At 39.4% G+C, this 27,578-nt stretch overlaps 1 protein-coding gene across 4 annotated transcripts; it reads right to left on the bottom strand.

Moving 5' to 3' along the window:
• Positions 1–1,066: 1,066 nt before the first annotated feature.
• LOC145442457 (sphingomyelin phosphodiesterase 5-like) lies at positions 1,067–21,482 on the bottom strand. Of its 4 annotated transcripts, none has more exons than XM_080320373.1 (10): positions 21,321–21,482; positions 18,962–19,212; positions 16,854–17,319; positions 14,939–15,059; positions 13,459–13,633; positions 11,698–11,846; positions 8,378–8,494; positions 8,211–8,321; positions 2,497–2,632; positions 1,067–1,403 (listed from the first exon to the last, which is right to left on the bottom strand). In XM_080320373.1, exons 1-10 carry the CDS (start codon positions 21,397–21,399, stop codon positions 1,317–1,319), a joined length of 1,692 nt encoding a protein of 563 aa, XP_080176499.1. In that variant the 5' UTR covers positions 21,400–21,482; the 3' UTR covers positions 1,067–1,316. The 4 variants fall into 4 exon arrangements, with proteins under 4 accessions (XP_080176499.1, XP_080176500.1, XP_080176498.1 ...); XM_080320374.1 differs by lacking the exon at positions 21,321–21,482 and adding an exon at positions 20,836–21,015; XM_080320372.1 differs by lacking the exon at positions 21,321–21,482 and adding an exon at positions 20,439–20,792.
• Positions 21,483–27,578: the final 6,096 nt, after the last annotated feature.

Raw genomic sequence — 27,578 nt, 5'->3', positions numbered from 1 at the left:
GTTACTTAGAGTTCTAATTGGTTTCAGTTCTTTTGTCTGGAGAACATACATGTTTAAGTTTAAAAGCAAGTGTAGCATTGCAGTCTATTTTCCTAAAATTCAATTACACTATGGCATTTTTACGTTACGCCATATTTTTTATCATCGTACACGAATCGCGCAAAGTGTTAACATCGTGTCCATACAACTTCTCCGTATTGCTCTTCCACTAAACTAAAGGCCATAATTTGCGTGAGGGAACATGCCATGACGTTTTCTAAAACGGGATGTTCGAGTAAACAAAAGATTAGTATCTCATTTGGTCATTTCCATAGCAAAACTATCATTTGCATCTCATGATGCAGTCGAATGCTCATGCTGTCGGAAATCTATACCTTCTGGGATGCATCAATAGGGATTGTAGCCTACATGAAGCTCTTTTCAAAACTACTTACTTACTAGAGTAGATTTAAAGCCAGCAAATTCTACTTCAAGTAGTTTTAGGTTGCTTATGAAAGAAGTACTTATACTCGTACTTGAGTAGATTAGTGCCTCGCTACTTCTACTTGAGTAGCTTTCTTGACTACTTTGACCACATCTGGTCACTAATATATTCTCTAGGTCTCCTCCATATAACGGTTTCGCATTGGCGTTTTCGCTTCTGTTAGGGTTACCATATTTTGGAATTGCGAAAGGAGTACACTTTTACAAAATTTTCACGTTTAATATTGGAGTAAAATCCGGAAATATAGGTAAAGTTACCACGATATTGTGGTTGTTTGACTAAAAAAATAAATGAAATAAGTCAACTTTCCGGCTCAACTCCAAATACAGTCTCAAAGTCGAACCACGAATTTCCTATTCAGCGCCATTTCCACTCGAATCTGTCCATTATCTTAGCTTTAAAAGCTGTAAGGGAGGTCGAATCGCCGAAAAGAGGGACGCGTGGTAACCCTACAATACTGCACCCAGGTAGTAAATTCTACATGCGTGCACTCCAAACAAAACTGCCGTAAACAATGCCTCATCTCTGCTAGATTGTTTCTATTACGAGGCGTATGCTGTCTGAGAGGCTGTGATAGCATAGTGAGTCGGGTGTTGATGTATTAATGACAATTTTAAAATCCGCGCCTCAAAATTAGCGGAAAACAATAAAAAATACCGAGAAAAACTAAAATTTCATTACATTTTGATAAATAGTGTTACACATATCAAGGGAACGTTTTTTTTTGCGTACGTTAAGAACATGTCGTGATAGAATGAAAAATATCGTCGAGTGAGTATGATATTAACAACAGATCAACAAGGAAATATAGATGTAAACCACTGAGCATAAGCTAATCTTGCGATGAAAAAGACATGGCAACTGGAATATGATCAGTCAGAGCTGCAAATCCTGTGATGAACTTGTAGTCTTTGATGACCTGGAACACAGAAATAGTCAGTTTTTCTACTTTTTCAATTACCGACGCCATTTTTGCCTACTTGCACAACCACTTCTAGTTATGACTACTTCTACTTCATAGTTTTTATTTTTTTTACATTAAACTAAGCCTAGAAAACTTGCTTTTTCACTTCCTTGGAAAAAGCTACTTCAGTTCAGTTTATTAAGAATTTTTATCACTTCAAAACACCACGGGACAATTTGCATACAACGAAAAGATAGCAAAGTGGTGCAAAGAGGAGGCATACACACTGAATGAAGAGTAAAATAAACTAATACAAAAGGACAAGCGACTAAAATGAGTTGGCATGTGATGAAATAAGGCGATATCAATATGTCAGGAGTGGTCTGGTAAACTTGAGGGTAGTATTTATTCAGTAAAATATTGCTTGTATCTGGGCTTGGAAATGGACATGCTCAATGACTGTCGAATAGCCTGAGAGATACTGTTCCACAAATCAGGTCCGGCATATTCGATAGAGCGGTGACAACCATACGATGGTTGGACGACGAGGACGCACGGGTGTGCACTTGTGCGCTTTTGATTCCGAGGTAAAGAAGATATTGAAATTTTTAGGGCAGTTACCGCAATGGAACTGATACATAAACTTACCAATTTCAAGTTTACGCACATATTTTATGTTTAATTGAATAGTATATTCATATTGAAATGAACCCGAATATTTTCGGCTGACACTCGTCAGGGGTAATCGTCAGCAACTAGTAGAGAATTGGAACATACCAAATACTACTTGAAATATAAAAGAGAATCAATAGTCATGGTTGAATTAAAACCTTGGATGCAATGATGTAAACTGAAAATTTTTTAATCTAAAACGAAAAATTATTCAAAAACTATCCCTTATTATTGTCAAAATTTATTGGGATTCTGGCCTACAGTGTGAACATTGTTGCTTAAAAGATCGAAATTATGATAAATTTGTCTGTCAGATTTAGTCATATGGAATAAAAGTGAGAGGCACAATAAAGAGCAACAATGATAAAACATGTAATTTTGTGTGATTTAGTTGTGCATCATTATTGAATAGGAATAGGACGCTGTATATTTATACCATTTTCTTATTGTTGCATTCCTTATAGAGAATATAGTCAATCCTTCTTTTTCCGTTTAATGGCTGCGTGTTCTCGCTGTTTGTAGGCAAGGTTGATGCTACATATCGTGGCCTCTGCAGCTCCGAAACTAGCATTCTGTAAAAGCATAGAAGAAAACTTAGTAGGCATGGGCATACATCTATTATTATTCATGTTTAATAGGGCTGCTAAATAAATCTTGCGTGCAAGGCAATTAAATCGTCAGGTTGCCTTAAAAACGATGAACACCAAATTTGCATCCATTCCAACCAGTAATCGAGATGCTTTTACAATTAGAAAATTTCTAATTCATTATGAATTATTCAAAAAAATTCTCAAATTTTACTGGCTGCCCCATGAAATTGTCAAGTTACCTAAATTAACGACGCATAACAATCATGGCTAAATTCCAACTGGTAGAGGCATTCAAAGTCTTGCAACAGTGCAACACCCTTTCATGCTGTCCCTGTAATGCTCAGTGCCAAGCAGGGATACCAGTGTTATTGATCAGGGATTGAGCCCATGACCTACCGATCAAGCAGCCGGACGCTTCACCATTAAGCTATCTTGTCGCTATCTTCAACCCATGCCAACATCGTTGATAAGCAGGCGGCTGACGGCAGATTCAAATTTTGAGTGAACATTTGTGAAATGACAATTAACGCCCACTTCCAGTATCACGATAGGAGCGAATGCGTAAAAGAATACGAAATTCGGCCATGACAAACTTTCTTCTCGTAGTTTAATACACGTATGTACCTACAATTTACAGTTGCTTTTTCTAGTTTATTGCATGTATAATATGTTTATCTACTAATACAATCCACAGTAAACGGATATTGCGACCTATCAGGCAGGTTATAGCCTGCGCAAGTGCGCATAATCTTCAGCAACCACTGATTTCTAATGAGTTGATAATGAAACCGCCATGTTATATTTGACAGTGAAAAAATTTCAAATCGACAGGCTCTCTCTGCAACATGGTGGTATTCTCAGTGATACCATTACATTGAAGATCTACCAACTATGCGACTGAACTACGCGATGTGGATAATGCGATGCGATACTTACAGCATGATGGAAAACCTATATATCTAATACTTGTGATGTAATATCGAGCAATGCATTTTAAACGTTTCTACCGTCAATAACTTGATACAACTTGCTATTCCTTTATGTTCAGTTGATGCCATAGTCCTATGAAGTCGATTAATCGTTCTTCTACAAAGAAATCAATTACTTGACCTATGTAAAAGCGATTAGGATTACTTAGGAATCCGCAATCATCATAATCGATGACAAATCACATGTACCAAATGTACTGATGCCAGTGGTGCATAGGCTCGAATCCAGGGGTTTTCAAACAGGTGTACAGGGTACACGCAAGAGAATTTAGGGAGCATGCACTGTGATCATTTTCTGCCACAACAATTTGAACTTTCATGTACCACCCGAGAAAATATTTCCAGCTTACTAAATGGAGAATTTTACTATACCTGGTTGCGGCCAGACATGGGGTAATCGCGATTAGTAATCTTAATCCATTACGACGATTACAGCATTTTCAAGTAATCGTAATCGCAATCGATTGCATTCGAAAAAAATCCGAAGTAATCGTAATCGTAATCGACTACTTCCCATTTCTAATCGATTTGTTTGTGAAAGAGCGATTACTTTTTATCCGCACAAGTACTATGACATAAACTCAACATTCATGAACAAGGAAAATATATTATACCAGGTTAATGATGGCACAAACGCCTGCTTTACGAACACCACTGCTCATTATTACCTCAGAAATATTAGCTTGGCTCATGATTGCGTAAGCACTATCCACACCACACATTGTAAATAGATATTCAACGTACATTGTAGTGTGATTGTAAGAACACCAGCCATGCGATATATCTGGTTACCATTCTGCCTAGTTGCAAATGGTAAGTTATGTATTGATGTTTGGTTAAAGGTTATGCTTATAGTTAAACGCAGTTTGTCTGTTGGTGTTTGGCGAGCAGCAGGCCTATGCTGTAGTACGTACGTACACCGGGCAAAGATTTGAAATTTTGTACTAGCCAAATAAAACATTACGATTTCCACAACGAAGCATTAAAAATCAACAGCTGCTGCTATATATCATAACCGAACCATTCTTGGCCGTATCTCGTAACGGCAGCTTGCAGTATCTGTATGAAGTAGAAGGAAGACTTTTCTGTTCACTTTATCTTATTCTCAGATGACTCTATACTTTGAACAGGCGTCAATCGTTATTTTGCAATTCATTACCTGCCGCCATAGCCATCCGCTTATATAAGGGTTACCATATTTTGGAATCGAGAAAGGAGGACACTTTTTCAAAATTGTCAAACTTTGAATACAGGAAAAAAATCTTGAAAAAAATGGTAAATTTTTCCCACTTCGTGGTCAGCTGACTAAAGAAAAGTGTGACTTTCCGGCTCAGCTCCCGCAATAGCGGCCGGAGCGTTACTTACTTCAGTGCTGATTTACTGTTTGTCAATCGAAATTTGCCCTATTACCCTATATTTACCCAAAATTATCCAACAAGAGGACTAAATCTCAAAAAGGAGGACATTTAGGCGTCCTTGGGGGACATTTTCAAAAACCTGAAAAAGGAGGACAAATCCTGCTAAAGGAGGACGTATGGTAACCCTAATATGCAACGTTAGCGTCAGTAGTAGCTAGAATGAGGACCAAAACAGCAATTCATCCCTCACTCAAACGCTGGTCTTGGGTCCCAATAAGGTGGTTCATCTTCAAGTTGCAGACTGAATTATCGTAAATAATATTAGTAATTGCATTATAGTACTTTTCATTTTTAATCCTCTCTCAGCCACCGATATTCCGATTTACCTGTGGAGCTGAGGGCACGTGATTCATAATTATAACATCTGGTATGTTGTTGTAATAACTTTATTGTATGTTGCTAATTTGTGACCTCTGATCTGTTATATAATCAAAAGATATTGTAAACACCTAATCGTAGCAGACTAAAAGAAAAACTTTCGTGAAACGCACACAACACACACACATAATTGCCATGTCTTTATTCCTCTGTGGCTGGCCCTGGGGGCATTTGTATTGTGGGCTCAGATCATAAGGATAGGACTATTAGTCACGCAAACCCAGCGCGGCTATTGACAATGGACACATGCTCAAAGTTTTGGCCAAGGTCTTTCTTTAGTAATAACCTTCTCTGAGTCGCATGTTGGCCGAAACTGCATTTGTCTTTTGGTATGTCGTGGCGCAGTAATGACCGGCACCGAAATGCCTATTCCTGTAAATTATGCGTACTTTTTCATGGGGGTGAGAGGTATGAATTTTATAATCAAGCTATCAAGAGACATTCAAATCGCGGAGCCCGAAAAAAATTTCAAGTCAATCAAATCTCACGAAAATACTCTTATAATTTATGTTGGTTTTACCAAATACTTTTGAGTCCCATTCGAGCGCGCTCACCACCCTGTAGGGAAGTTTGGGGTGCGGCAGTTACGGACCTGGCAAGAATGCAAATCGTTGGATGAGATAAATCATCCCCTATAAAGTTGGGCAATGAGTACATTCTGGCGTAACAAGCAAACGGCGCATTATTTATTAAGCCTTTATTAGGCCTTTTCAACGCAATTCTTATAGCAGCGGTCGGGAACCTATGGCTCTTTTGGGTGTAAGATATGGCTCTTTGACAAATGTTTAATTTTCTATTTACTTTATCAATGTTGCCGCAACTTGTTGATAAATTTTCATGACGGCCAGGATAATTATTCTCGTGGCAGCATGAAGATGTCTTTGAGAGGTCAAGACAGTGGGGTATCCAGGGTAAGGGGCTCGTACCCCCTTTTAAAAATCCTCAAATTTAAGTTGCTGTCGCGCCGGCTCGCGCTTCCGATCTACCCACCATAGCATGGCTCTTCGGTCGAAAAAGGTTCCTGACCCGCTGCCTTATAGCCTTCAGTATATCATCCCAAGATTAGTTCCAAGAAGCAAAATAAATGTATTCGTGAGTAATCGTGATTACTTTTCCAACGTAATCGTAATCGTAATCGACTACTTTCTCATTTTACTGTAATCGTAATCGTAATCGCGTGATTCAGAAGTAATCGTAATCGCAATCGATTACATTCATGAAGTAATCACCCCATGTCTGGTTGTGGCTTCCAAAGTTCCGTAACAATAGACTTGACCATCAATTGGGCACTTCTTCGATAGTACGTAGGGATCGAAAAGTGTTCACCATGATCACCAATAAATGTTTCCCATGAACCCAAACAAAAATTTATAAACGTCGAAATAAATCGTTGTTTTTTTTCTGCCTTTGGAGAGACGGATATTAGGGTTGGGGGAAGGGAGATTGAAGGTCGGTTATGGTCAAAGTTGGGGTAGGGTATCCCAAGATCCGGGTGGGGGAAAGGGGTATATTAGGGTTGTGCGAGGGGGATATTAGGGTTGGGGGAAAGGGGATATTAGGGTTGGGGGAAAGAGAGATTGGAGGGATTGGATTGGGTTAGGGTCAAAGTTGGGGTTGGGGTTAGGGTATCCTAAGATTACGGTTGGGGGAAAGGGGTATATTAGGGTTGTGGGAGGGGATATATTAAGATTGGGGGAAAGGGGGATTGGAGATGGGTTAGAGTTAAAGTTGGAGTATCCCAAGATTACGGTTGGGGGAGAGGTGGATATTAGGGTTGGGGTGAGGGTCATGATATCCAACCCTAATCTTGGGATACCGTAACCCCAACCCCAACCCTCATATCCCCCTCTCCCATAACCCTAATATTCCCCAACCCTAATCTTGGGATATCCTAACCCCAACTTTGACCCTAACCCACCTACAATCTCCCTTTCCCACAACCCTAATATACCCCTCCCATAACCCTAATTTCCCCTAAGCCTAACATCCCCCTCCCCAGCCCTAATATCCCCCTTTCCCCAACCTTAATACCCCACCCAACCCTAATATCCGTCTCTCCAAAGACGTTTATAAATTATTGTTCGTGTTCATGGGAAACATTTATTGGTGATCATGGTGAACACTTTTCAATCTCTACCTACTATCGAAGAAGTACTAACAATTGTAAATGGAAATTGGATTAACATCCTTTTAACACTTTAGCTGCCAAGGCCTATTATGGAAATTGCCAGTAAACGCCAGCGAACAATGAATTTTCGACTAGTTGGATATTTGGCTGGAATCGGGCATGCTGATAAGTGCAAACCTTGCGCAACTTATGAAAAAAAAAAATTTTTTCAACATCCAGGAATTATAAAAATAATTCAATTTTTTGGCTGCTCATTTTATGAAAAGCCACCTAGTGGTCAAACCAAAAAAAGGTTGACCTATTGTATGCAAATGTGATTTAAAAAAAATACTTCCGGCAACGAAAATGAGGGTTTATGACAACAAGCCTATTCAGTAGCCTCGCATACAGCCGTAATTCGGGGATAAAACCAATTCCGGACTTTACTCATTTCAAAAATATCCTAAATATAGGATCGCTGGCAGTTTATGGCATTGAGTAAAATCCTATATTTAGGATTGTTGGCAGTCAAAGTGTTAACGGGGTTGGCCAATGGCCATACATGCATATAAATCGAAGAGTATGCAGCAAAAAAAGTCCTAATCTGGCAGTTGAGACACGAGTTGAAGCTGGTTATTATTGAATGGAATTTCAAAACACTGACATACCTCTGCAGTCCATTAGCAGAATTTATAGCGTAGTCATGAAGGTGTTTAGCTTTCAGTTCTGTACCAATCACCCAATTGTGTTGTTGACCGGAATCATCAATGCAAGGATCCCTTGGATAGCAACGTAGCTCGAGATATTGAACGAAATAAAAACCACTTCAGCCTACTTGTATGTCCTATTGAAATCACAATTTCTTTCATTCTGCTCAAAATGCGACTCTGGGTCAAAGTTGAAGTCACCGCAAATGATGTCGAACATCACTACATCATTCGATTTCTGATTTCTGCAAAAAAGAAATTGCCGGATGACACGTCAATAAATCACAACTACCATAAGTCCGTACAATAGGATTTACAATATATCTAGAACGAAAACCTTGGTGTTGGTGCCTATTATAACACAGTTTTGCATGGTCACGAATACACAAAAACGTTATGCAGACTGCTCATTTTGCTGTGATGCGTCAGAAATGCTCGAATAATTGGGTATCTGCTAGGGCAGGGGGGCCAACGCGTGGCCCGCGAGGTTTCGAATGGCCCACAAGCAATGTTCCCTCTAAGCTGCGCACGTGCGCAGTGCTGACACGGTCTCTGCGCACAGAAAATCAAACTTGAGCAAAAAAAACCGAAGTGATAACCTTTTTTTTAGTTGTTACGCACTGTTGTCCAAGGGTCTGCGCAGTGTGATGGTGAATGTGCGCAGACTCGTCAAAAATCAGAGGGAACATTGCCCACGAGGCAATTATCGAAATTAGTTAAAATATATCAATAATAAATTACCCAGAAAATTTCTTGTGAACTTACAAGACCAACCGAATATTTGATTGCGCTGACCGCAAACTTTGGGATGTTGATGACTAAAATATCAGATCCGACATATTGGCGTAGTCAGAGGCCATCCACAATTATCGTAGATCTCCGTATGTAACCATAAAGTAGAATATTTCGTGGCAGATTTATTTGACTCGACATTTTTTGGCACTTCGCGCGGATTATTGTCACTGTCGATTTCTTACTTTCATTATTGGTGCCCTCTCCCTAAAGTGAAAAATACGCCTAATTTAAGGAATTGAGTTTAACTATATTCGAAATTTTGAGAGAACGTGTCATTCAACATGCGACTTCGCGTCTGCACCCACAGAAAGATTGTCGGCGATGAAACCTTTGCACAAAATAATAGAAGCATATTCACCGAGATCTTCTATATTGTTATGTCCGAGTGCCGGTTAATCATGTCCTGGCCAAATGAACCTAGCAGTATACAGAGGCGACCCAAAATATATATTCAACCAATATTATTGACCAAATTCATTCCTTAACTTTAAAAGAATTCTGCACTTCGGGCAGCTAATATATGTTTCCAGAGTTTCCAGGACATAACTATTTTCTCTTTTGAAGCATAGTTCTCTTTTTACCGTTCCCTAATCCGATCCTATCAGATGACTACAAAAAGGTTAACAACATTCAAGTGGCGCGCGCAATAGTTCGCAATTCTCATGTGACCCTTTGACCGAAAAGCTTGGCCACCCCTGTGCTAGGGTAACCATACGCCCTCCTTTAGGAGTGTTAGTCCGCCTTTTTCAAGAGATCAAAAATGTTATCCGTCTTCACAATTTGTCCTCCTTTATAGGTCTGAAAGCCAGGCGATCGTTCCGCGACAACTGAGAAATTCCAAATGAAACGTGAAATTAGCATGCGGACGATAAGGACGACTAAAAAAACATGATGATAAAAGTTTTTCCTACTCATACAAATGTGAAATTACACAGGTTTTTAATGGCCTGTAAATGAGATATCTTGACACCCCCTTTTTGATAGTGAAAAATTTCACGCCCCCTTATCATATCACAAAATGCTACCAGTATGTTATAGCTATACCGACAGATAGTTTGATTGCATGGAAGGTTATGACTAGGGCTGGGCACAATGATTCGAGTACTCGAATCTGGATCGAGTATTAATTTGGATGATTCGAGTCGAGTAGTAAAAGACGATTTTTTCGAGTACTGCAATTATACCCTCCTTGCCCCTGAAAGGTAATTTATCAACGAGAATTATAGTTTAGATACTAATTTTCGCTGTTGATGCCTTGAAACAGTGATTGGCTGCATCGTAGCATACGAAACATATAGTACAAAGTTACGAACGTTACTGGAAATAGCACATTTCCGAACTCATGATCATCCCACAACATTGTCACCTAGCGCAATGAAATCGGCGTGGTCGAAAAAATATCAAAGTATCTTTAATGTAATGGATAACAGGCATTATATCATTTTTGGTCACATAAACGGTACATATTTGAACTTCGGCATATTATACTCTGTTATGACGTCATAATGGGTGATACTCGATTACTCGACTCGACTCGAAGCATTTTACATGATTCAGAATCGAATCACTCAGTTACTCGATTTTTCCCAGCCCTAGTTATGACTGCTGATGAGAGGATTCTCAAACATGCAATTCGGACAATACACAGAGCGAGCAATAACTACGAATTAGAGTTAAACCTAGCTAAAATTTCAGTTTACCGCAACTTCGAGCCCCATAAGGGGTGCACCCCCCAGTTTGAGAACCACTGGTTTATACTGAATAAATTGATCTACCACATCAAAGGTTCTCAACCGGTGTGCCGATTGGAGAGCTCGGGGCGCCGCGACATGATACGGTAAACAAGATTATGTGTATATATATATATAACAAAAATTAAGGAATCCACATTCCCGAGTGTGGCATAATAGACGGTTCTATTAATTTTACCTGCTCAAGACACGCAACGTCTGATGCGATGTAATGAACAGATATTAGTATGTCAAAACGACCAAGTACGGTCTCTCAATCTGCCATCTCCTTCAGTCTAATGCCAGTGTTCTAAAAATCTTCCTTGCTCTTTCCATTCTCTTCCTAGGATTGGTCCTTGGTCGAGTCATTCTCTGGACTTTCTATTGTTAAGACGCTGTGAGCACAACAACGTAGGGGAATAGAATATCAGATAAATACGGATATGGACGGAAGGTGATGCCGATACAAAAAAGTCACCACTCGGCAGAACCCGGGGCTGAACAGGGCCATTACATAGGTTGATGACATTTTTCTGTTTTCTTAGTCATAATCTTGCCAAATCTTTGACACCTTATCTTATGGTCATTGGTAATTTTATACCAAACCGATATTGCTCATTATGATTCCTGAGCTACCAACTTAAAGTACGGTCCAATTTGACATGTAGTAGTAATTTCTTTGTGGCAATGTAGCTCTTGAATGATTCTTCTTAAAAGCATGGCAGGTGATAAAACAAGGTTTGAAATGGCTAAACAAATTTTATAGCTCTATATCGTTAATTGTGTGCTATCAGTGCCGCAAAGTCAATTCACATTCGTACTGGACTCTGGAGCACTGTCATGAACCATTCTCTAATATTTCACACGTAGACAGGCAAAGACATAAGAAATTTATGATATAGGATGAGCATTATTATACCAACCTTTGTTGAAATTGATCGAGCCAATCCTGGATCAGGTAAAGTTGCTTGCAACGTACTTCAGAAGCTTTGGAATGACTGATGGCTTGCAGATGAGTTGTTGCTAGATAGCCAACATGACACCTACCATCTCCTGATTCGCCAAGATTGATCTGGTTAAATAAAATCTTTCATAATATACAAAATTGACTACATTAGCAAACAGTAATTCATTTTGTTGCTTCCAGAGTTACTGTGATCATAATCAGAAAACAGCGAGGGTGCATACAGACATGAGGAGTTTACTACATCAATTTAATTGATGTCCGTTATTCCGAGGACCAAAATTATTCACGCTATCTTACATGACGTAGGTAATTATATCAGATGGTTTTGAAAAAGTGTAAATGACATTGATCTTCTTTTGGTTGGCGTGAGCTCAGCATTCAATCATTCAACTAATGAAGTCGCCATTCCAGTTCATTCCGGCATTTTTCTTCCTACCGACAGGGGAGAATTATAACATTTGTCACTCTGCTCATCCGTAAGATCCGTCAGATTTTTGTGGCTATTAGCTAAGGAAGTTTGCTGAAAAAAAAATTGCACAACAAATTTGGCTCAATTCCAGCCCGTAGAAGTAAAGTAATTGGATTGCAAAATTTTGGATGTGAAAAAAATGGTATTTACGGTGGCCAATTCTTCTATTATTTATTATTGATCATTACCTATCGTAAATACCATGATTGATTCTTGAATGAATGCCATGACTTTGATTCTACAGGATGGAATTGTGCCAAATTTGTTTTGTAACGTTTTTTTCAGACAACCCAACAATTTCATGGGGTAAACTGTTAAATTTTTATCAAATAGGCCTAAATCCAAAATTTTATATTTTAATTATTTGGCTTCCACGAGTTGCAATTGAGCAATTGGTGTGTAGCATTTTTTTAGGTAACATAACAAATATGTCAAGTAGCCAGTAAAATTTTTTTTTTCAAGTTATTTTTGAACTGGGCTTACTGATTCAAGCACGGAGAGACAATTTTTTTCAAGTAATGAGCATGGCACCACAATGAATGGCGTTGGAATACTTGACACAATATCAATTATGTCGGGTTCCCAGAACTATGTAGGCTACAATATATCAACAGCTGCATTCCACAGGAGACTTTCTAAGTCCTGTTCAACCAGTGCCAATTCATGCCTTCTGGGTTTGGCATTTCCCTTGTTTATATGATATTAATCGGTGTGTAGATTGACATGAAATTTCGAGCAAAGTATGAAGGGAAAACAATTTTGTCAGCGTCATAATGAAAAAGGATACCCTCCAATATTTACAAGACTCCGCTGTGAAGCATACCGGAAATACTATTTATATGGTAGCGAATACCTTGTACCAATCCCACCACCTGGGTAAGGGGGTTGTGATTTTCATTGGTAATCTGCGACTTCTGATGGCTTACCGCTTACCTCATCATGTCCAGTTGGATTAGTATTAAATTCTTAAATTATCAACAGGACATAAAGGGTTTGTCAAGTTTGAATATCGATACAGTTGGTGCAGGGCAACATTGACTGTCAACAGCTCTCAGCTTCGTTAGCACATCTATTCCATCCCGTTTCCCTTATATGAACTACGATCCAGTGATAACCATTAGAATGGCAACGGTGTTATGGTCTTCTCAGGCATAGGCTGTTTATAGCTATTAATGAATGCTTAGTAATTGTCTAAAGCACTCGCCATGACCATCTACCATAGCAAAAAATGTCATGCAAACACAAAACCTTTGTCATGAGAAGTCCTTTACAAGCAAGTTGATCTTCACGGTACCCGCACGGGAAGGATTTGAAAGCAATGTTCAAAAATGGAAACTTGCTGGCAATGCACAGGCCACTGTTGAGTAACTTTATCCGACCACTTTGCAAGGGCCACGTAACATCATAGATAATATGCGGATACCTGTTCGGAAGAATTGAGATGTTGCTGATCATCTGCTAGTTAACTAAATTCTATGGTAATAATGACAACTTGAATGGGAAAGATTCAATAATGAAATGGTTCCCAACCGGAGGTAATTCCCCACTAGGGGTAGCTAAGGACCATGGCCCACCGTTTAAAAACAGCTGTTTAGTTTAATACATTTTTTTCAGCGGGGACCCCAAAATTTTTACCTTCAAGCAGAAAATTCATTAGTATAACATCGGTATATGAACTGCAGTATCGTACATCTATTGATATTGATATCGGATCTAGATATCAAATAAACCAACATTAATGACCAATCCTTATTCGATTACTTTTACAGCAAAGCTTATTATATCTGAGTGATGCATAGACGCCAAATCGGGGTATGTTATGATAGACTTCGCTTTTATGCTGTAAAAATCGAGGTTATACACTTATGCGTCCCATAATTTCATCATCAGCACAACCGTGCTAGCTATTTGTGCTGTTCGATACAAGTGACCACTATATAGTTCGCAAAATTCGCTGTTGCTTATGAGCAAACTAAAAACCTTTCAGATATACAAATGTACAACACTAATTAGTAATATGAAGGGCAAGATTTTGTTGCAGTCAAATCCGTGGCAAGTTGCACTTATTTTTCACAAAAGTTGCAGTAAAAAGTTGCATTCATGAGCAAGTTGCTTGTAATTATTAGGGTTTGAGATACTCGAATCGTTCCTTATCCAAGGCACTGTAGCAAAGCTCAATATTGGCGAGTTATACAAAACCAATAGCCTGAAAATATAATTTTCAGCGGTCTAGCCTGAATGTACGTAGAATCAGAAAGGACCTCAAATCTAAACGACAGTGCAATAATCAAGCGATCTATTTACATATAGTGTCAAATATTTTCAGTAAAAAGCTAGTTGCATAATAAATCGAAAAAGACTTGCAAAAAGTTGCAGCATTTATTTTCGATTTTTCATGCAACTTTTTGCAAAAAGTTGCAAAATAAGATTCCTCCAACAAGCTTAAAACACCACACTACACAACTTCTGAGTATCTAGGAAGCTGCCGAAAGTTGTCAAAAAACTTGTAAAAGTTGCAAAAACTTGCCCCAATAATAGAAGTCATTTTCGAGATTCGGCGCTCTGGGAAACCTTTCTCATTACTGTTTATAGTATCATAACATGACGAAAGGAATTGTGGACTAGTGTCCGAATTCAGCGAATAAACGGATTGTCTGAATTCGACTGTGTATGTTTTGGAATTACCCAAACGACTATACATTCATGCAAATATTAGGGACTTACGTACTTGGAGCCCAACACATTCAATAAAGCAGAGGCTGCGCTTTGATCGAAGACTTCCTGCAAACACAAGAAGTCACTTTCTGCCGGAAAAGAGTTCGATATTGCCTTTGCTTCGGGTGAAATTACTGCAAATATATAATACAAAAACAATTTGAATACAGTATTAGATGAGTTTGAGGACGAAAATCAATCATTTCGCAAACTGAGATGTCGAAGTTTTCTTGTACCATGTTATTTGATACACCGACAAGATAGCGTAACGGTTTAAGCGTCCGGCTAATTGATCGGTAGGTCAAGGGTTCGATCCCTGGCCGGATCAGACGAAAGACCCGACTAAAAACACTGGTATCCATGACTTCCCCGCTTGCCGCTCATGCATTACTGGGATAGGTTGCACGACTTAGCCGTAAAAGGCTATATCTGCAACGTCCTTTCCAGCGGCATATGCACATCACACACTCATGATATGCACAGATCGTGTGCATGTATATCATGAGTCGGTGAATATGCCACAAAATATCGAGGACAAAAATAAACCACGTCCTTTCCTTATCAAAGTAAAGTATTGCTTCTTCCTCCAGCACAAGCTTAGGCCTACTGATGTCATTGTTTTTGTTAGTTTAAATGCAACGTTTGTTTAAATGCAACGTTTGTTTAAATGCAACGTTTGTTAAAATTAAATACAGCTTTCTCCCGATTTTAGTGGAACAAAAACTTGCACAAGTCATCACCCACACTCCGAAAATTAAATTTGACTTGACGCGTGACTCTACTCTACTCGAGTCACCTTTGAAAAATGAGTGACTTGACTTGACTCCAAATGACTCGAGTCACCTTCGACAATCGATTGGCTTGACTTGACTCGAGCCAAAATGGTCAACGACTCCAGATGACTCGTGAGCCGACGGTAGTGACTTGATCCCAACACCACCACCACTTGATGGTGAAAAATGTTACGCCCTCCTTATCGCCATTTCAAAATATATTAAAAAGAGCAACCATGTTTTCTACCCAACACATAGTTTGATGGCATGGACGGTTATGACTGTTGAGAGAGCTCTCACATATTAAATTCAGACTATGAGAGCAAAAATTATGAGACTGGGAGGTACATTTTTTCGGTTAAATAATTTGCCAGAAATAATCATGTAGGCCTACAACGATAATGTGACACTTCTTCACGGTACAAACAATTTATCTCAAGCAGAAGCTGGTGTTCGGCAAGGGAATAATTCAATTGATTAGGTGTGGCTGTCATCGGTGCAAGGCTGGGTAATGGGTATTGGGTATCAGTCACAATCTAGCACCGGTGTACGGCTGGTACGACACAATTAGGACATTTTAAATTGTAATATAATTAGGAATATATATAGGCCCACCATTGAATAGTAGCCTATATTCATATTGAAATGAACCCGAATATTTTCGGCTGACACTCGTCAGGGGTAATCGTGAGGAACTAGTAGAGAATGGAAAGAACAATGTCTGGATCAACAATAGCATCACAAAATATGACATCCACGGCATGCTCTCCCTCCCCCGTCCCCCCACTTCAAGAATCACTGGTTTAAATGGTATAAACTGGTTTAAACATGTGGGACTTCCACACATCAGAAGTAGAACACAGAGATATTGAGTACCTATAAAAATAAGGAAAATGTATCAAATATGGTATTGTTTCGAAGAATGTTGCCATGGTAAGGAAATTTGTATGTAGTATGGCATGGAACTAAAAAATTATTCAGTGATTAATAAATTGATCACTGTCCATTGTTGCAAGGATGATGCTTCTAAGTCGAATTGTATGACAGGAAATGATCTCAAACAAGGGATAAGACAAGCTGAAACCTCCAGCTCAACAGCAAGGTTTCAAGAGGTCAGTACGAGTCATAAATTTCTCTACAAACAGGAACATTTACCTTCACTACCATATGAGGAATCAGAGTTGTCTTTTACCGGAAGTTCCGCATCCAACTCTTTGTCTTTTGAAAATTCTAAAGATGGGCTGGAAACTCCCTCCAAGGTCGAATGCTGTCTACAGAGTAACCGGGCCATTTTTTCTGCTCTTTCCACAGTATTGCTAACATTGTTCATTTTTGCAAGAAATTCGGGCATCAAGCATACGTTTCCAGTGATGACAGTAAATGTTTTTTCATGTAGGGATTTTATAGTTTCCGGCAGGTTGCATCCAAAATTTGAAAAGTTCCTTTTTCCAGAGTATCGTTGATAGTCGATGCTGGCGCCATCAGTATCGGATTGACAGGCATGCCAAGCGGAATAATAGCAATATGATCTTGGACGTAAAAATTGCAGCGGCACCCATATAAAGAGTGATACGACAGCAAAAGGAAAGAGTATTGTCAAGCAACAAAATAATCCAATCACCTGTAAAATAATAAGTGTTCGATTAAAAGATATTCAAAAGTAATGGTATTGTCAAGCAATAATAATTCTAAATATATCAACCAAAGTTGGCAATCGGCTGATTACATTATAACTTAACAAGGGCTGTAATGCATACCCTCGGAATTGTCCAATATTTACAAATGTTCTTTTTTGAATTCTGGGTACATTAAAAAAATTAGATTGAAAAATTTCCAGCAGTTCAAAAGATAATTAGATTCAAAATTCTCATGTCAGTAGGTGGCGCTACATGCAAAAATCTTTAAAATCCAAATTTTTTGCTGTAATGATGGTGGAGAATCAATTAAAATGTCTAATTATACATTGTGAGGCCAAGGAATTGAATAAAACCAACATTTTTGCTCTAAACTCGAAGCAAAAAAAGTTACGGACGAAACAAAATTGGGGGGGGGGGGAGCAGACTTGAAAATCCATGTAGGATTCCGTTTACACAAAATACAATTATTGCAAAATGTACTTTGATGCAGTATGATTGATAAAAAGTTGGATTTTCAAATTAATCTCTAGGCCTATTCTTCATGGAAATCACAAAAAAATTTATCTTTGCGTTGCGTAATTGGTCATAATAGTAGTTGTGGTGGGCAGCAGTGCAAAGCTTTTTTTGCTTTGAGTTACAGCAAAAAATATGGATTTTAAAGATTTTTGTATGCAGCGCCACATAGTGACATGAGAATTTTGAATCTCATTATCTTTTTAACCGCTCGAAATTTTTCAATCTAATTTTTTTTTAATGTACCCAGAATTCAAAAAAGAACAACATTTGTAAATATTGGACAATTCTGAGGGTATGCATTAGAAATGTCAGAAAATTTGCTAAATTATAATGGAATGAGTCAATCTTGAAGATAGATCCTGGTTTAATGCAAGATCAGTGGATTCCATATTCCTAAGTTACATCAGTCTGTAATGGCACCAATTACGGGTGATACAGACCTGTCTTATTTTTTGATATCTGGAGCCTAACACACATCCTTTTGATCGTGGTGTCCTAACAAGGCAGATTAATTGCGCTAATTCGATGTTATTCAGATTCGCGATGTTAGTCTTCAACCAGGATGAATCAAACAATCGCTAACAGGCATATAAGCTACTAAACGAGATCGTCACCAAGGAGAGAAAGGAGGCAAAGCATGTTAGGCTTATTGCAAACACTATACGAATGCAAATGAATGCATACAAATGAAAACAATATCCAATCCGGTAGTTTAAACATTTTGGCTGCGTAAGTTTGCGCTTATGCTCAAAGGAATGCCTTACACTTCAACAATTGATATCAGATTATCAGTACATCACTGCATTGGCACAGGTATATCATTAGAAGACTGTAATCAAAGAAAAAACATTTGAAAAAAGCTATCACAGTCCAGCCTTCTTACAGTTGACTTAAATGACATTAACACAAAGTCTTCAAAGATTTTCTTGCTGGTAGGTGGGAGAGACTGAAACAAATGATGGCCACTCTACCACATCCTCTAGGAAAGCATAATTGTCTGGTATTGATTGGTATCATAAGCCTACTGAGGGCAGATCCCTCGGAATTTTATACCTTTCGAAGTTACTTACAACTTCATGTGCTTCCCAAAAAGTCTCAATTTCCACTGACCTTGGTTAGAAATAAGCATAAAGAGGAATAAGACGAGTCTCTCTGATTTGAGTGGTTGGATGTTTCCGTTGTATAGACAAATACAGCAACAAGCAGGTCCAAGCAACGCCACCAGTGATGTGATAATAGCAGGCAAGCAGCATTCAGTTTTCTTATCGGAAGTCCGCATGAAGCGTACGAATCACCATGAATGATGCTGTTAATTGACCACTGGAGCTTGCTCTCAATATATCCATCTCTTCCGTGCATCCCTGTTGATTAGTTAGACCTTGACAATTCAAAGTATCAAAGTTATAGAGAAGTACATCCTAATCGCTGATTTTCAAGCAAATAAAAACTATAGTGGATCCCAAACATTTTGACACATGGCCCCCTTTTCAGCTTACCGCCCCTAAAAGCTAAAGGACATCAGTAAAAATGTGCTTCTACTGTTCCATAGTTCAAAAGTAAGTCTTATCAAATTGTTTAACCTACTTGAGTAGTTGTATTCTTTTCTCTTCACCTTTTCAAGCTGGTTATGTCTACTTGTTTCACTTACACAAGTATTTTTGTTTCTGTACTACTTCTACTTAAACAGGAATTTCATGCTGAAATATTCATTTTATCTACTTGATATTGACTAGTCAAAATTGGTTTTTGGATTCGCTTCAACACATTGCTATGAAATTGAGATTATTCATGACCAAATTCGATTGGTATAATATGAACCGAATTTCTCCGATTTAAACCTTTCACCTTCCGCAGGATGGAATGAGCAAGTGCTGAGTATGTTTTCTATCAACATAAATCAATTATAGCCTATATTGAACTTGGCAAGAAACTATAGACTGATAATTGCAAAAAATTGAGTTAAGGTTCTGATATTTTAGCGGCCCTTATAGATCCCTTTGAATGGCTTTGAACCGTTATTATTTTGAAAAAAGACAATGTTCTGAATTCTAATAGATTTATCTCGTTATATCTTATAACAGAAAACATCTACCCCTTCCAGTAGGCCTATATTAAAATATAGATTTGTATGGATTATTTTCAATTCAGTAACGATATGTGAATAATGAATTACTCACAAAGCAGGGAACATGAACCACAGAAAGTCTCGACTGATCACATTGTGCATACACTGTCCTTATTGTAGACTAACACTGCCCTTATGGTACTAATTCGATTTTGTTGGACCAATCAGCATTTAGGCAGCAGTGGCAAGTGAATATATCGTGCCTCTTCTGATGCATTTTTTGCAAGATTGATATGTGAATGTGGTGACACAGAGGCCTATAGTCTACAACCGACTATTACAGTAGAGATCTGTATAATTTTAGAGCCGCATGTTACAATATGCAGAGTTGTCTACATACTAAACAGATCGAATAAATTTGTTCGGAAGAATATACTGTAGGGTAGCGGCGATATAGGGCAGACTAGCAGGTCCTGATCATTAGCAGCTGTCAGAATTTTGTTGTCAATGTCAAAATTGTACCCGCAGGTATCCTATGGTCCCCGCACAATGCTTGGTAATCTTGTATTTGGTGATAGTTCTTCATTCGAATGACGTGCATGGTAGTAGTACCACCGTATATAAACCAGCTGCTAGTGTCAAGTTTCTCATGCACATGGTAAATAGCAATGGTGTAGATCCGAAATCTTGATACTTCCATGCTTTAGTTGCTGTTGCTACTTGCTGCACCTTCACTAGGTCTTTGCAACGGCTTTTTTTAAAGACGCTCAAGATACCATACTGGTATAGCTATCAAGAACACAGCCACTGTATTTAAATTTATACTGTAGGTCTGCCAGCTCATGGTCATGGGGAGCACCGGTATACCGAACACGAAGAACAGCCGATTCTTCTTCTATATAGTAAACACGAAACTTACGATTCATTACAAGTTTGCCCCACAGGACAGCAGCACAACAATACCACCACCAGAGTGAAGATGCCACCACCAGGGTAATAATATCGAAATAACTAAGAATAACGAATGTAGAGTAAGCAATAGATTAAGATAAATAACCTAGGTATGTTAGTAATATCTATGTAAACATCAAAAGCGGCCCCGTGGATATACTAAGCTATCGCAGCTATCACTTCACTACCAGTGTTGCCACTCTACGTTCCCGGAAAAACACAAGATTATGTCGTGAAAAAACACTAGATTGGCGAAAAAATCACTAGATTACTAAATTGCAGGAAAAATTTGCCCTTGCCAAGTAATCTTGATGACCACGGTAAAAATCCACAGACAAGATGTGTTCATTTTCCATGGTTCCACACATGAATAGGCCTTTTGCAGGACTTCGATCACGTGACTAGATACGCATAGCAACAACAAATTGGTTAGCAAGCTACTTTCTCGCGCACCTGCTTCAGTGCTAAATATCGCATAGTGTACTGTTGATTTCTGGTTGTAAACGTTTCGGAAATTTGTTGTAGAAGTCATCAGAGATTTACCTATGCTAGATGTCAATCCTGTACAAAGCACATAGAATGATATCGTCAGAATTACGCAGAAATCCCTCGTTAACGTAGCCGTATTTCGGATACAGTAATTATCGTTTTCGGGCTGTAAACGTTCGCAAGTGTCATGGAGATGCGCAAAGATTCAAATATGTTGGATGTCTTTGATTCATGAACTATGTAAACTCCTTGCGTCAAGATGATCGACATTGTAGCCGTTATTTGGTAGTCAACTATGATTTTATGACACAAAATTCGACATTGCAGGACATTGACTGCGTGATATTTATTGCAGCATTAAGTTAGGTGTGGATAGTATACTATAGTTGTATTGTAGCGGTAGTTGGTAATCATTGCAGCATTTTGATGATTGATATCGATCGCAATATATATAGGATACTGCTATTTTTAAGCCTAAGAGACAATGACTGCCAGTGCCAGTACGTTGATGTGTTATGAATTCATGCAATGTGCTACAAACCATATATATATATAATATCCTAAGCTATTGTATGACTTCGCAGTTGAACAATTCAAAATATTTAGACCTCTACACCTATATTACAAGTTATTGATCATTCTGTCATGCTGCCAAGTGCCACTACCCGAAGGAAAATATCATCAGCTCCAATTGAGGGTGAAACAAACTGTCCCGGGGCCTGGATTGCTTGATTGATTGCCTGGATTGGATTACTTCATTCTATGGCACAGTGCAAATATTTTGAGTGTCAAGACATACGGCTATACCACATGCATACGGATTAATGATCTGATGGATTATCCCAAGAGAGCCGAACATAGGCAACTAAGAAATTGATGAGGCCCTCGTCAAGAATTCAGCCTGGAGCCAATTATTATCACCACATAAAATTTGGTCATGCGGTGGAAGGCAGCGTGGTTTCATGCCAACAGAAAATGTCAGCAGATGATCTGACCACTGACTAACTGTCCTGAACTTCTTTCCCGATTTTGATGTCTGCTTTGAAAATGATATTTCATTTGTGTACAGCAAGACAAGCGCTCTTCCGTGGATGCTATGAATATGTCTAGACAAGTGGCTATGGAGGTAGTGGAAAATACATAGGCATAACCGTCTCGGCAGTTATTGAACTTGATAAGGTTAACATCCATTTTTCTTCAACTATTTCTTATGCTCTGGGTATCGAATGCACAAAAATTAATAAATCGATCTTCTTTGCAAGTTTATTTGTAAATTCAATGAATATCATAAGTTCAGAATATTACAATGTCAATGCGAAAGAAACAATGTTAGTCGTCTTTAGAGGATGTTTCTGAGTTGGTTGAGCCAATACATAGAGGGGGTCAGCAACGAAGTACCGTACTATTTTACCTGAGTACTAGCGTCAATATGAGTTTAGGCTACTTCCACTTCTACTTGACACTTTTTAGGTAGTACTTTTTTGTCAGGTTTGGGATTTTGTCAACTAGAAAGTTGCTTTGGCGCATGATTGCATCCCCTTCAAGCGTGAGGTTGTCATAACAACAGGGCAAAATAGCCCCAGTACCACGGTAACTAAATTAATTTTTGAAAATTGCACTTATTTGTGGTGTCATCACCCTTTTGCGTTGATCAAGAAGATGCAACATGCAATGTTTACAGTTGTCACATGGCATCAATTTCTAAAACTAAGTGACCCTCAACCAAATCTACTTCATGTAACGAATTTCTTGACCGCTTTTCAGAAATTCATTTCTACTTCCACTTGAAGTACTTTGGACATGTCCTGGAAGTAATTAGTGCTACTTGTACTGGAGTATAAATTAAGGCATTACTTCTACTCGGTTCCCAACAATGACCAGGTTGACCACGTCTGGGTATAGGATGACCGATCTTGTCACTGCGTTTGAGCTGCTCTAAGAGTAAAATGATAGTTACTTCCCTTAGTTCGCTAAATATCGCACATATTGACATCAACTATTCATCAAAATCGAGTGTGATTTGCCAAATCCACTTCAATCGCAGCTGCGAAGTAGTGGTAATAAAATTGGCATTGTATAAGGCAACAATAAAGTGCACTGATTTGCTTAGTCTTGACGGCAGGTTCTCCCAAAAGATACTTCCGATGTGTTCAGCGACATTTGTTTTATAGCAGCACGCCAGCACCCAAACCAGCAGACAGTATATCCTGATCCTTGCGGGTCCCGGCTGCTTCAGCCATATCTTCCATCCAAAATCAGGCTCCACAACAGACAAATAGTACTGCTTGAACTAACAAATACTCCTACCAGAATATAAGCCAATCGCTTTACTTCAAATGCATAAATTTAAGTACATATGATCAGAGTTGAGTACCGTAATACGACTACGTTACCGATGGATTTCTGCGTAATTCTGACGATATCATTCTAAATGCTTTGTACAGGATTGACATCTCGCATAGGTGAATCTCTGATGACTTCTACAACAAATTTCCGAAACGTTTACAACCAGAAATCAACAGTTCACTATGCGATATTTAGCACTGAAGCAGGTGCGCGAGAAAGTAGCTTGCTAACCAATTTGTTGTTGCTATGCGTATCTAGTCACGTGATCGAAGTCCTGCAAAAGGCCTATTCGATACATATGCATTGATATACTGCATGATTATTCAACGAAAATTAATGAAACGAAGTCCACAGCGCAAAAAAAATCAAATTTGTCGCTTTCGAATTGTGCGGCATCATAAAAATTATCATTCGATTGTACACCAATCATCAAACATAAGTATCTTTTGTGGGGCATCTTGCTCACTACGGGCATCCCTAAAAGACGGAGAAGCGGAGGCAGCGGAGACAGCGGAGAATGGAACCTAAAACGCGGAAACAGCGGAGAGAGCCAAAAATGCCAATTCCTAAAAGACGGAGATAGCGGAGGAAGCGGGGAGCGGAGCTTTCGGTCATTAACCTTTATAGACACGCGCGACATATCGGATGGATACTGAAAGCGGAGATTGGGGCCCCGCGAAATGGACATAGCGGACGGTTATATCATAGTGTCCTATATGGTGTCGACACAAGCAAATCGCACGGTTCAATGAAATTGTATCACGTAACAGTTTCCATTTGGCTACAGGCAATTTGACGGTGATTTTTGACCGGCTTGCCGAGCATTAAATTTGATGAATCGGGTATCAATCGAAAGCAGACTCTGCACTGATTACGAAAATATAAATTTTATTCCGCTCGCAGCCCTGGAACCCCCACAATCAGCCCCAAATTATTCATTGTCGAGTAGATTGGCAGTGTGACGCAACAATGATGTCTGGCGAGACTAGCTCAAGAGCAAGGATGCGGCCGAGCGGCGAGAGTGGGATCAGCTGACGCCGCGGCAATAGCAATGTGTAACCGCGCCAGAGAAACGCTGCGCTGTTGATACTTTTTCTATGCGTTTCGGTACAAGCGAGCACACACCAGCCTTTCCTTGACTTGTAAGGGTAGAACTGGGTCCACAGAATGTATTAGGGCCCTACCAATTTTCGCGCAATATCCTTCAGCTGATAGAGATATGTAGGCTACGTCTAACTCTAAGTAGTCTACATTGGATATGTCAGATTATTATGATATCGATTGCCTTAGCCCGCTTGTTGCGTAGGGCTCCAGAGATGCGTGGCGCTGTTGATACTTTTTCTATGCGCTTCGCTAAAAGCGAGCACACACCAGCCTTTCCTTGACTTGTAAGGGTAGAACTGGGTCCACAAAATGTATTTGGTCCCTACCAATTTTCGCGCAATCCTTCAGCTGTTTTCTAGTTTCTATTTCTAGTAAGAAAAATATACTTTCAAGTAATTAGATTCACTCAAGACAGCAAATTTAGATAATGTAAAAATATCATATTGTAGTAATACAACTACAGTGTTGAGTTTTCACTCTAGTCCCCATAAGCACCACGTCGGTGACCTTGCCAAATTCCGAGAAGGCGAAAAAGTGCAAACTCTGTTGGGCCGAATGGACAATGGACATTCAGTTATTCACAGATAGGGCTGGGCAAAATCGAGTACCTGAGTGATTCGATTCTGAATCACGTAAAATGCTTCGAGTCGAGTCGAGTATTCGAGTATCACTCATTATGACGTCATATCAGAATGTAATATGTCAAAGTTCAAATATGTACATTTTATGCCACCACAAAGAATATAATGCCTGTTATCCTTCACATCAAAGATAGTTTGGTATTATTTCGACCATACGGGTTTCATTGCACTTCGTGACAATGTTGTGGGATGAGCATGACTTCGGAAATGTGTTATTATCCGTAAAGTTCGTTGCTTTGTCTACATGTCTCGTATGCTGCGATACGGCCAATCAAGGTTTCAAGACTTCCACTAGAGAAAATTGTATCGAAACTATAATTCTCGTTGATAAATTAACCTGCAGTGGCGAGGAGCGTGTAATTTCAGTACTCGAGAAAATCGACTTTTACTACTCGACTCGAATCATCAAATTTATTACTCGATTCAGATTCGAGTACTCGAATCATTGTGCCCAGCCCTATTCACAGATGCAAAAAAATACTGCAAATCCGTTTTACGTAAGTTACATTAGGAATATATATACAGGCTACAGAATGAATATAATTCAAATATCTGTGATACCATTGTATTACTTTTGACGTAAAAAGTCCCGGCATTCAAAAAAACTGTTTGGTGATTGAAAAATGCTAAACCAAATTCCAACGTCAACGTTTATAGTGATATCAGATATATTCCAATGAAAAACAAAGGTATGAATTTGGTGGTAACATTTTGGAATCATTTGGCAGGTATGGCCCGCAAGCTTTCTAGTAACGGATTGAATCCGGACAGCGATACCAGTTTAATTCGACACTCCTGTTAAACTTTATTCAACAATCAACATTTTCCCTGCTGCATTCGCGGACCAAGTCCTACCCATACGGATCAAATAAAAGCTTGTAATGTATGCTCATGCTGAATGCTCCTTGCTCACACTTAACCATAAAAGCGACTATAGAAAGTATCGACACCTGCCATCAACAGCGCGACGTGTCTCTGGAGCCCTACGCAACAAGCGGGCTAAGGCAATCGATATCATAATAATCTGACATATCCAATGTAGACTACTTAGACGTAGCCTACATATCTCTATCAGCTGAAGGATATTGCGCGAAAATTGGTAGGGCCCTAATACATTCTGTGGACCCAGTTCTACCCTTACAAGTCAAGGAAAGGCTGGTGTGTGCTCGCTTGTACCGAAACGCATAGAAAAAGTATCAACAGCCCAGCGTTTCTCTGTGGCGCGGTTGCACATTGCTATTGCCGCGACGTCAGCTGATCCCACTCTCGCCGCTCGGCCGCATCCTTGCTCTTGAGCTAGTCTCCCGTTTCGCCAGACAGCATTGTTGCGTCACACTGCCAATCTACTCGACAATGAATAATTTGGGGCTGATTGTGGGGGTTCCAGGGCTGTGAGCGGAATAAAATTTATATTTCCGTAATCAGTGCAGAGTCAGCTTTCGATTGATACCCGATTCATCAAATTTAATGCTCGGCAAGCCGGTCAAAAATCACCTGACTTCTCCGTTGTTCTCCATTGCTTCGAAACATCTTCCGATACGCCATGATCTATGCTTTCTATATTATATAACCGTCCGCTATGTCTATTTCGCGGAGCCTCGAACTCCGCTTTCAGTATCCGTCCGCTATGTCATCTCATCGACGGGCAATCAGTCGCCAAATTGGCCTTGAACTCGCATGGCTGACTTCTCCGTTATTCTCCACTGCTTCGAAACATCTTCCGATACGCCCTGATCTCCGCTTTCTATATTATATAACCGTCCGCTATGTCTATTTCGCGGGGCCTCGAACTCCGCTTTCAGTATCCGTCCGCTATGTCATCTCATCGACGGGCAATCAGTCGCCAAATTGGCCTTGAACTCGCATGGCTGACTTCTCCGTTATTCTCCACTGCTTCGAAACATCTTTCGATACGCCCTGATCTCCGCTTTCTATATTATATAACCGTCCGCTATGTCTATTTCGCGGGGCCTCGAACTCCGCTTTCAGTATCCGTCCGCTATGTCATCTCATTGACGGGCAATCAGTCGCCAAATTGGCCTTGAACTCGCATGGCTGACTTCTCCGTTATTCTCCACTGCTTCGAAACATCTTCCGATACGCCCCGAACTCCGCTTTCCTTGTATTATAT

This window comes from Botryllus schlosseri, chromosome 7, assembly GCF_051294905.1.
Source record: "Botryllus schlosseri isolate E-star chromosome 7, Bs_hap1, whole genome shotgun sequence".
Classification (NCBI taxonomy): Eukaryota; Metazoa; Chordata; class Ascidiacea; order Stolidobranchia; family Styelidae; genus Botryllus; species Botryllus schlosseri.
The sequence above is the reverse complement of the archived record's forward strand: the minus strand, read 5'-3'. Positions and strand labels throughout refer to the sequence as shown.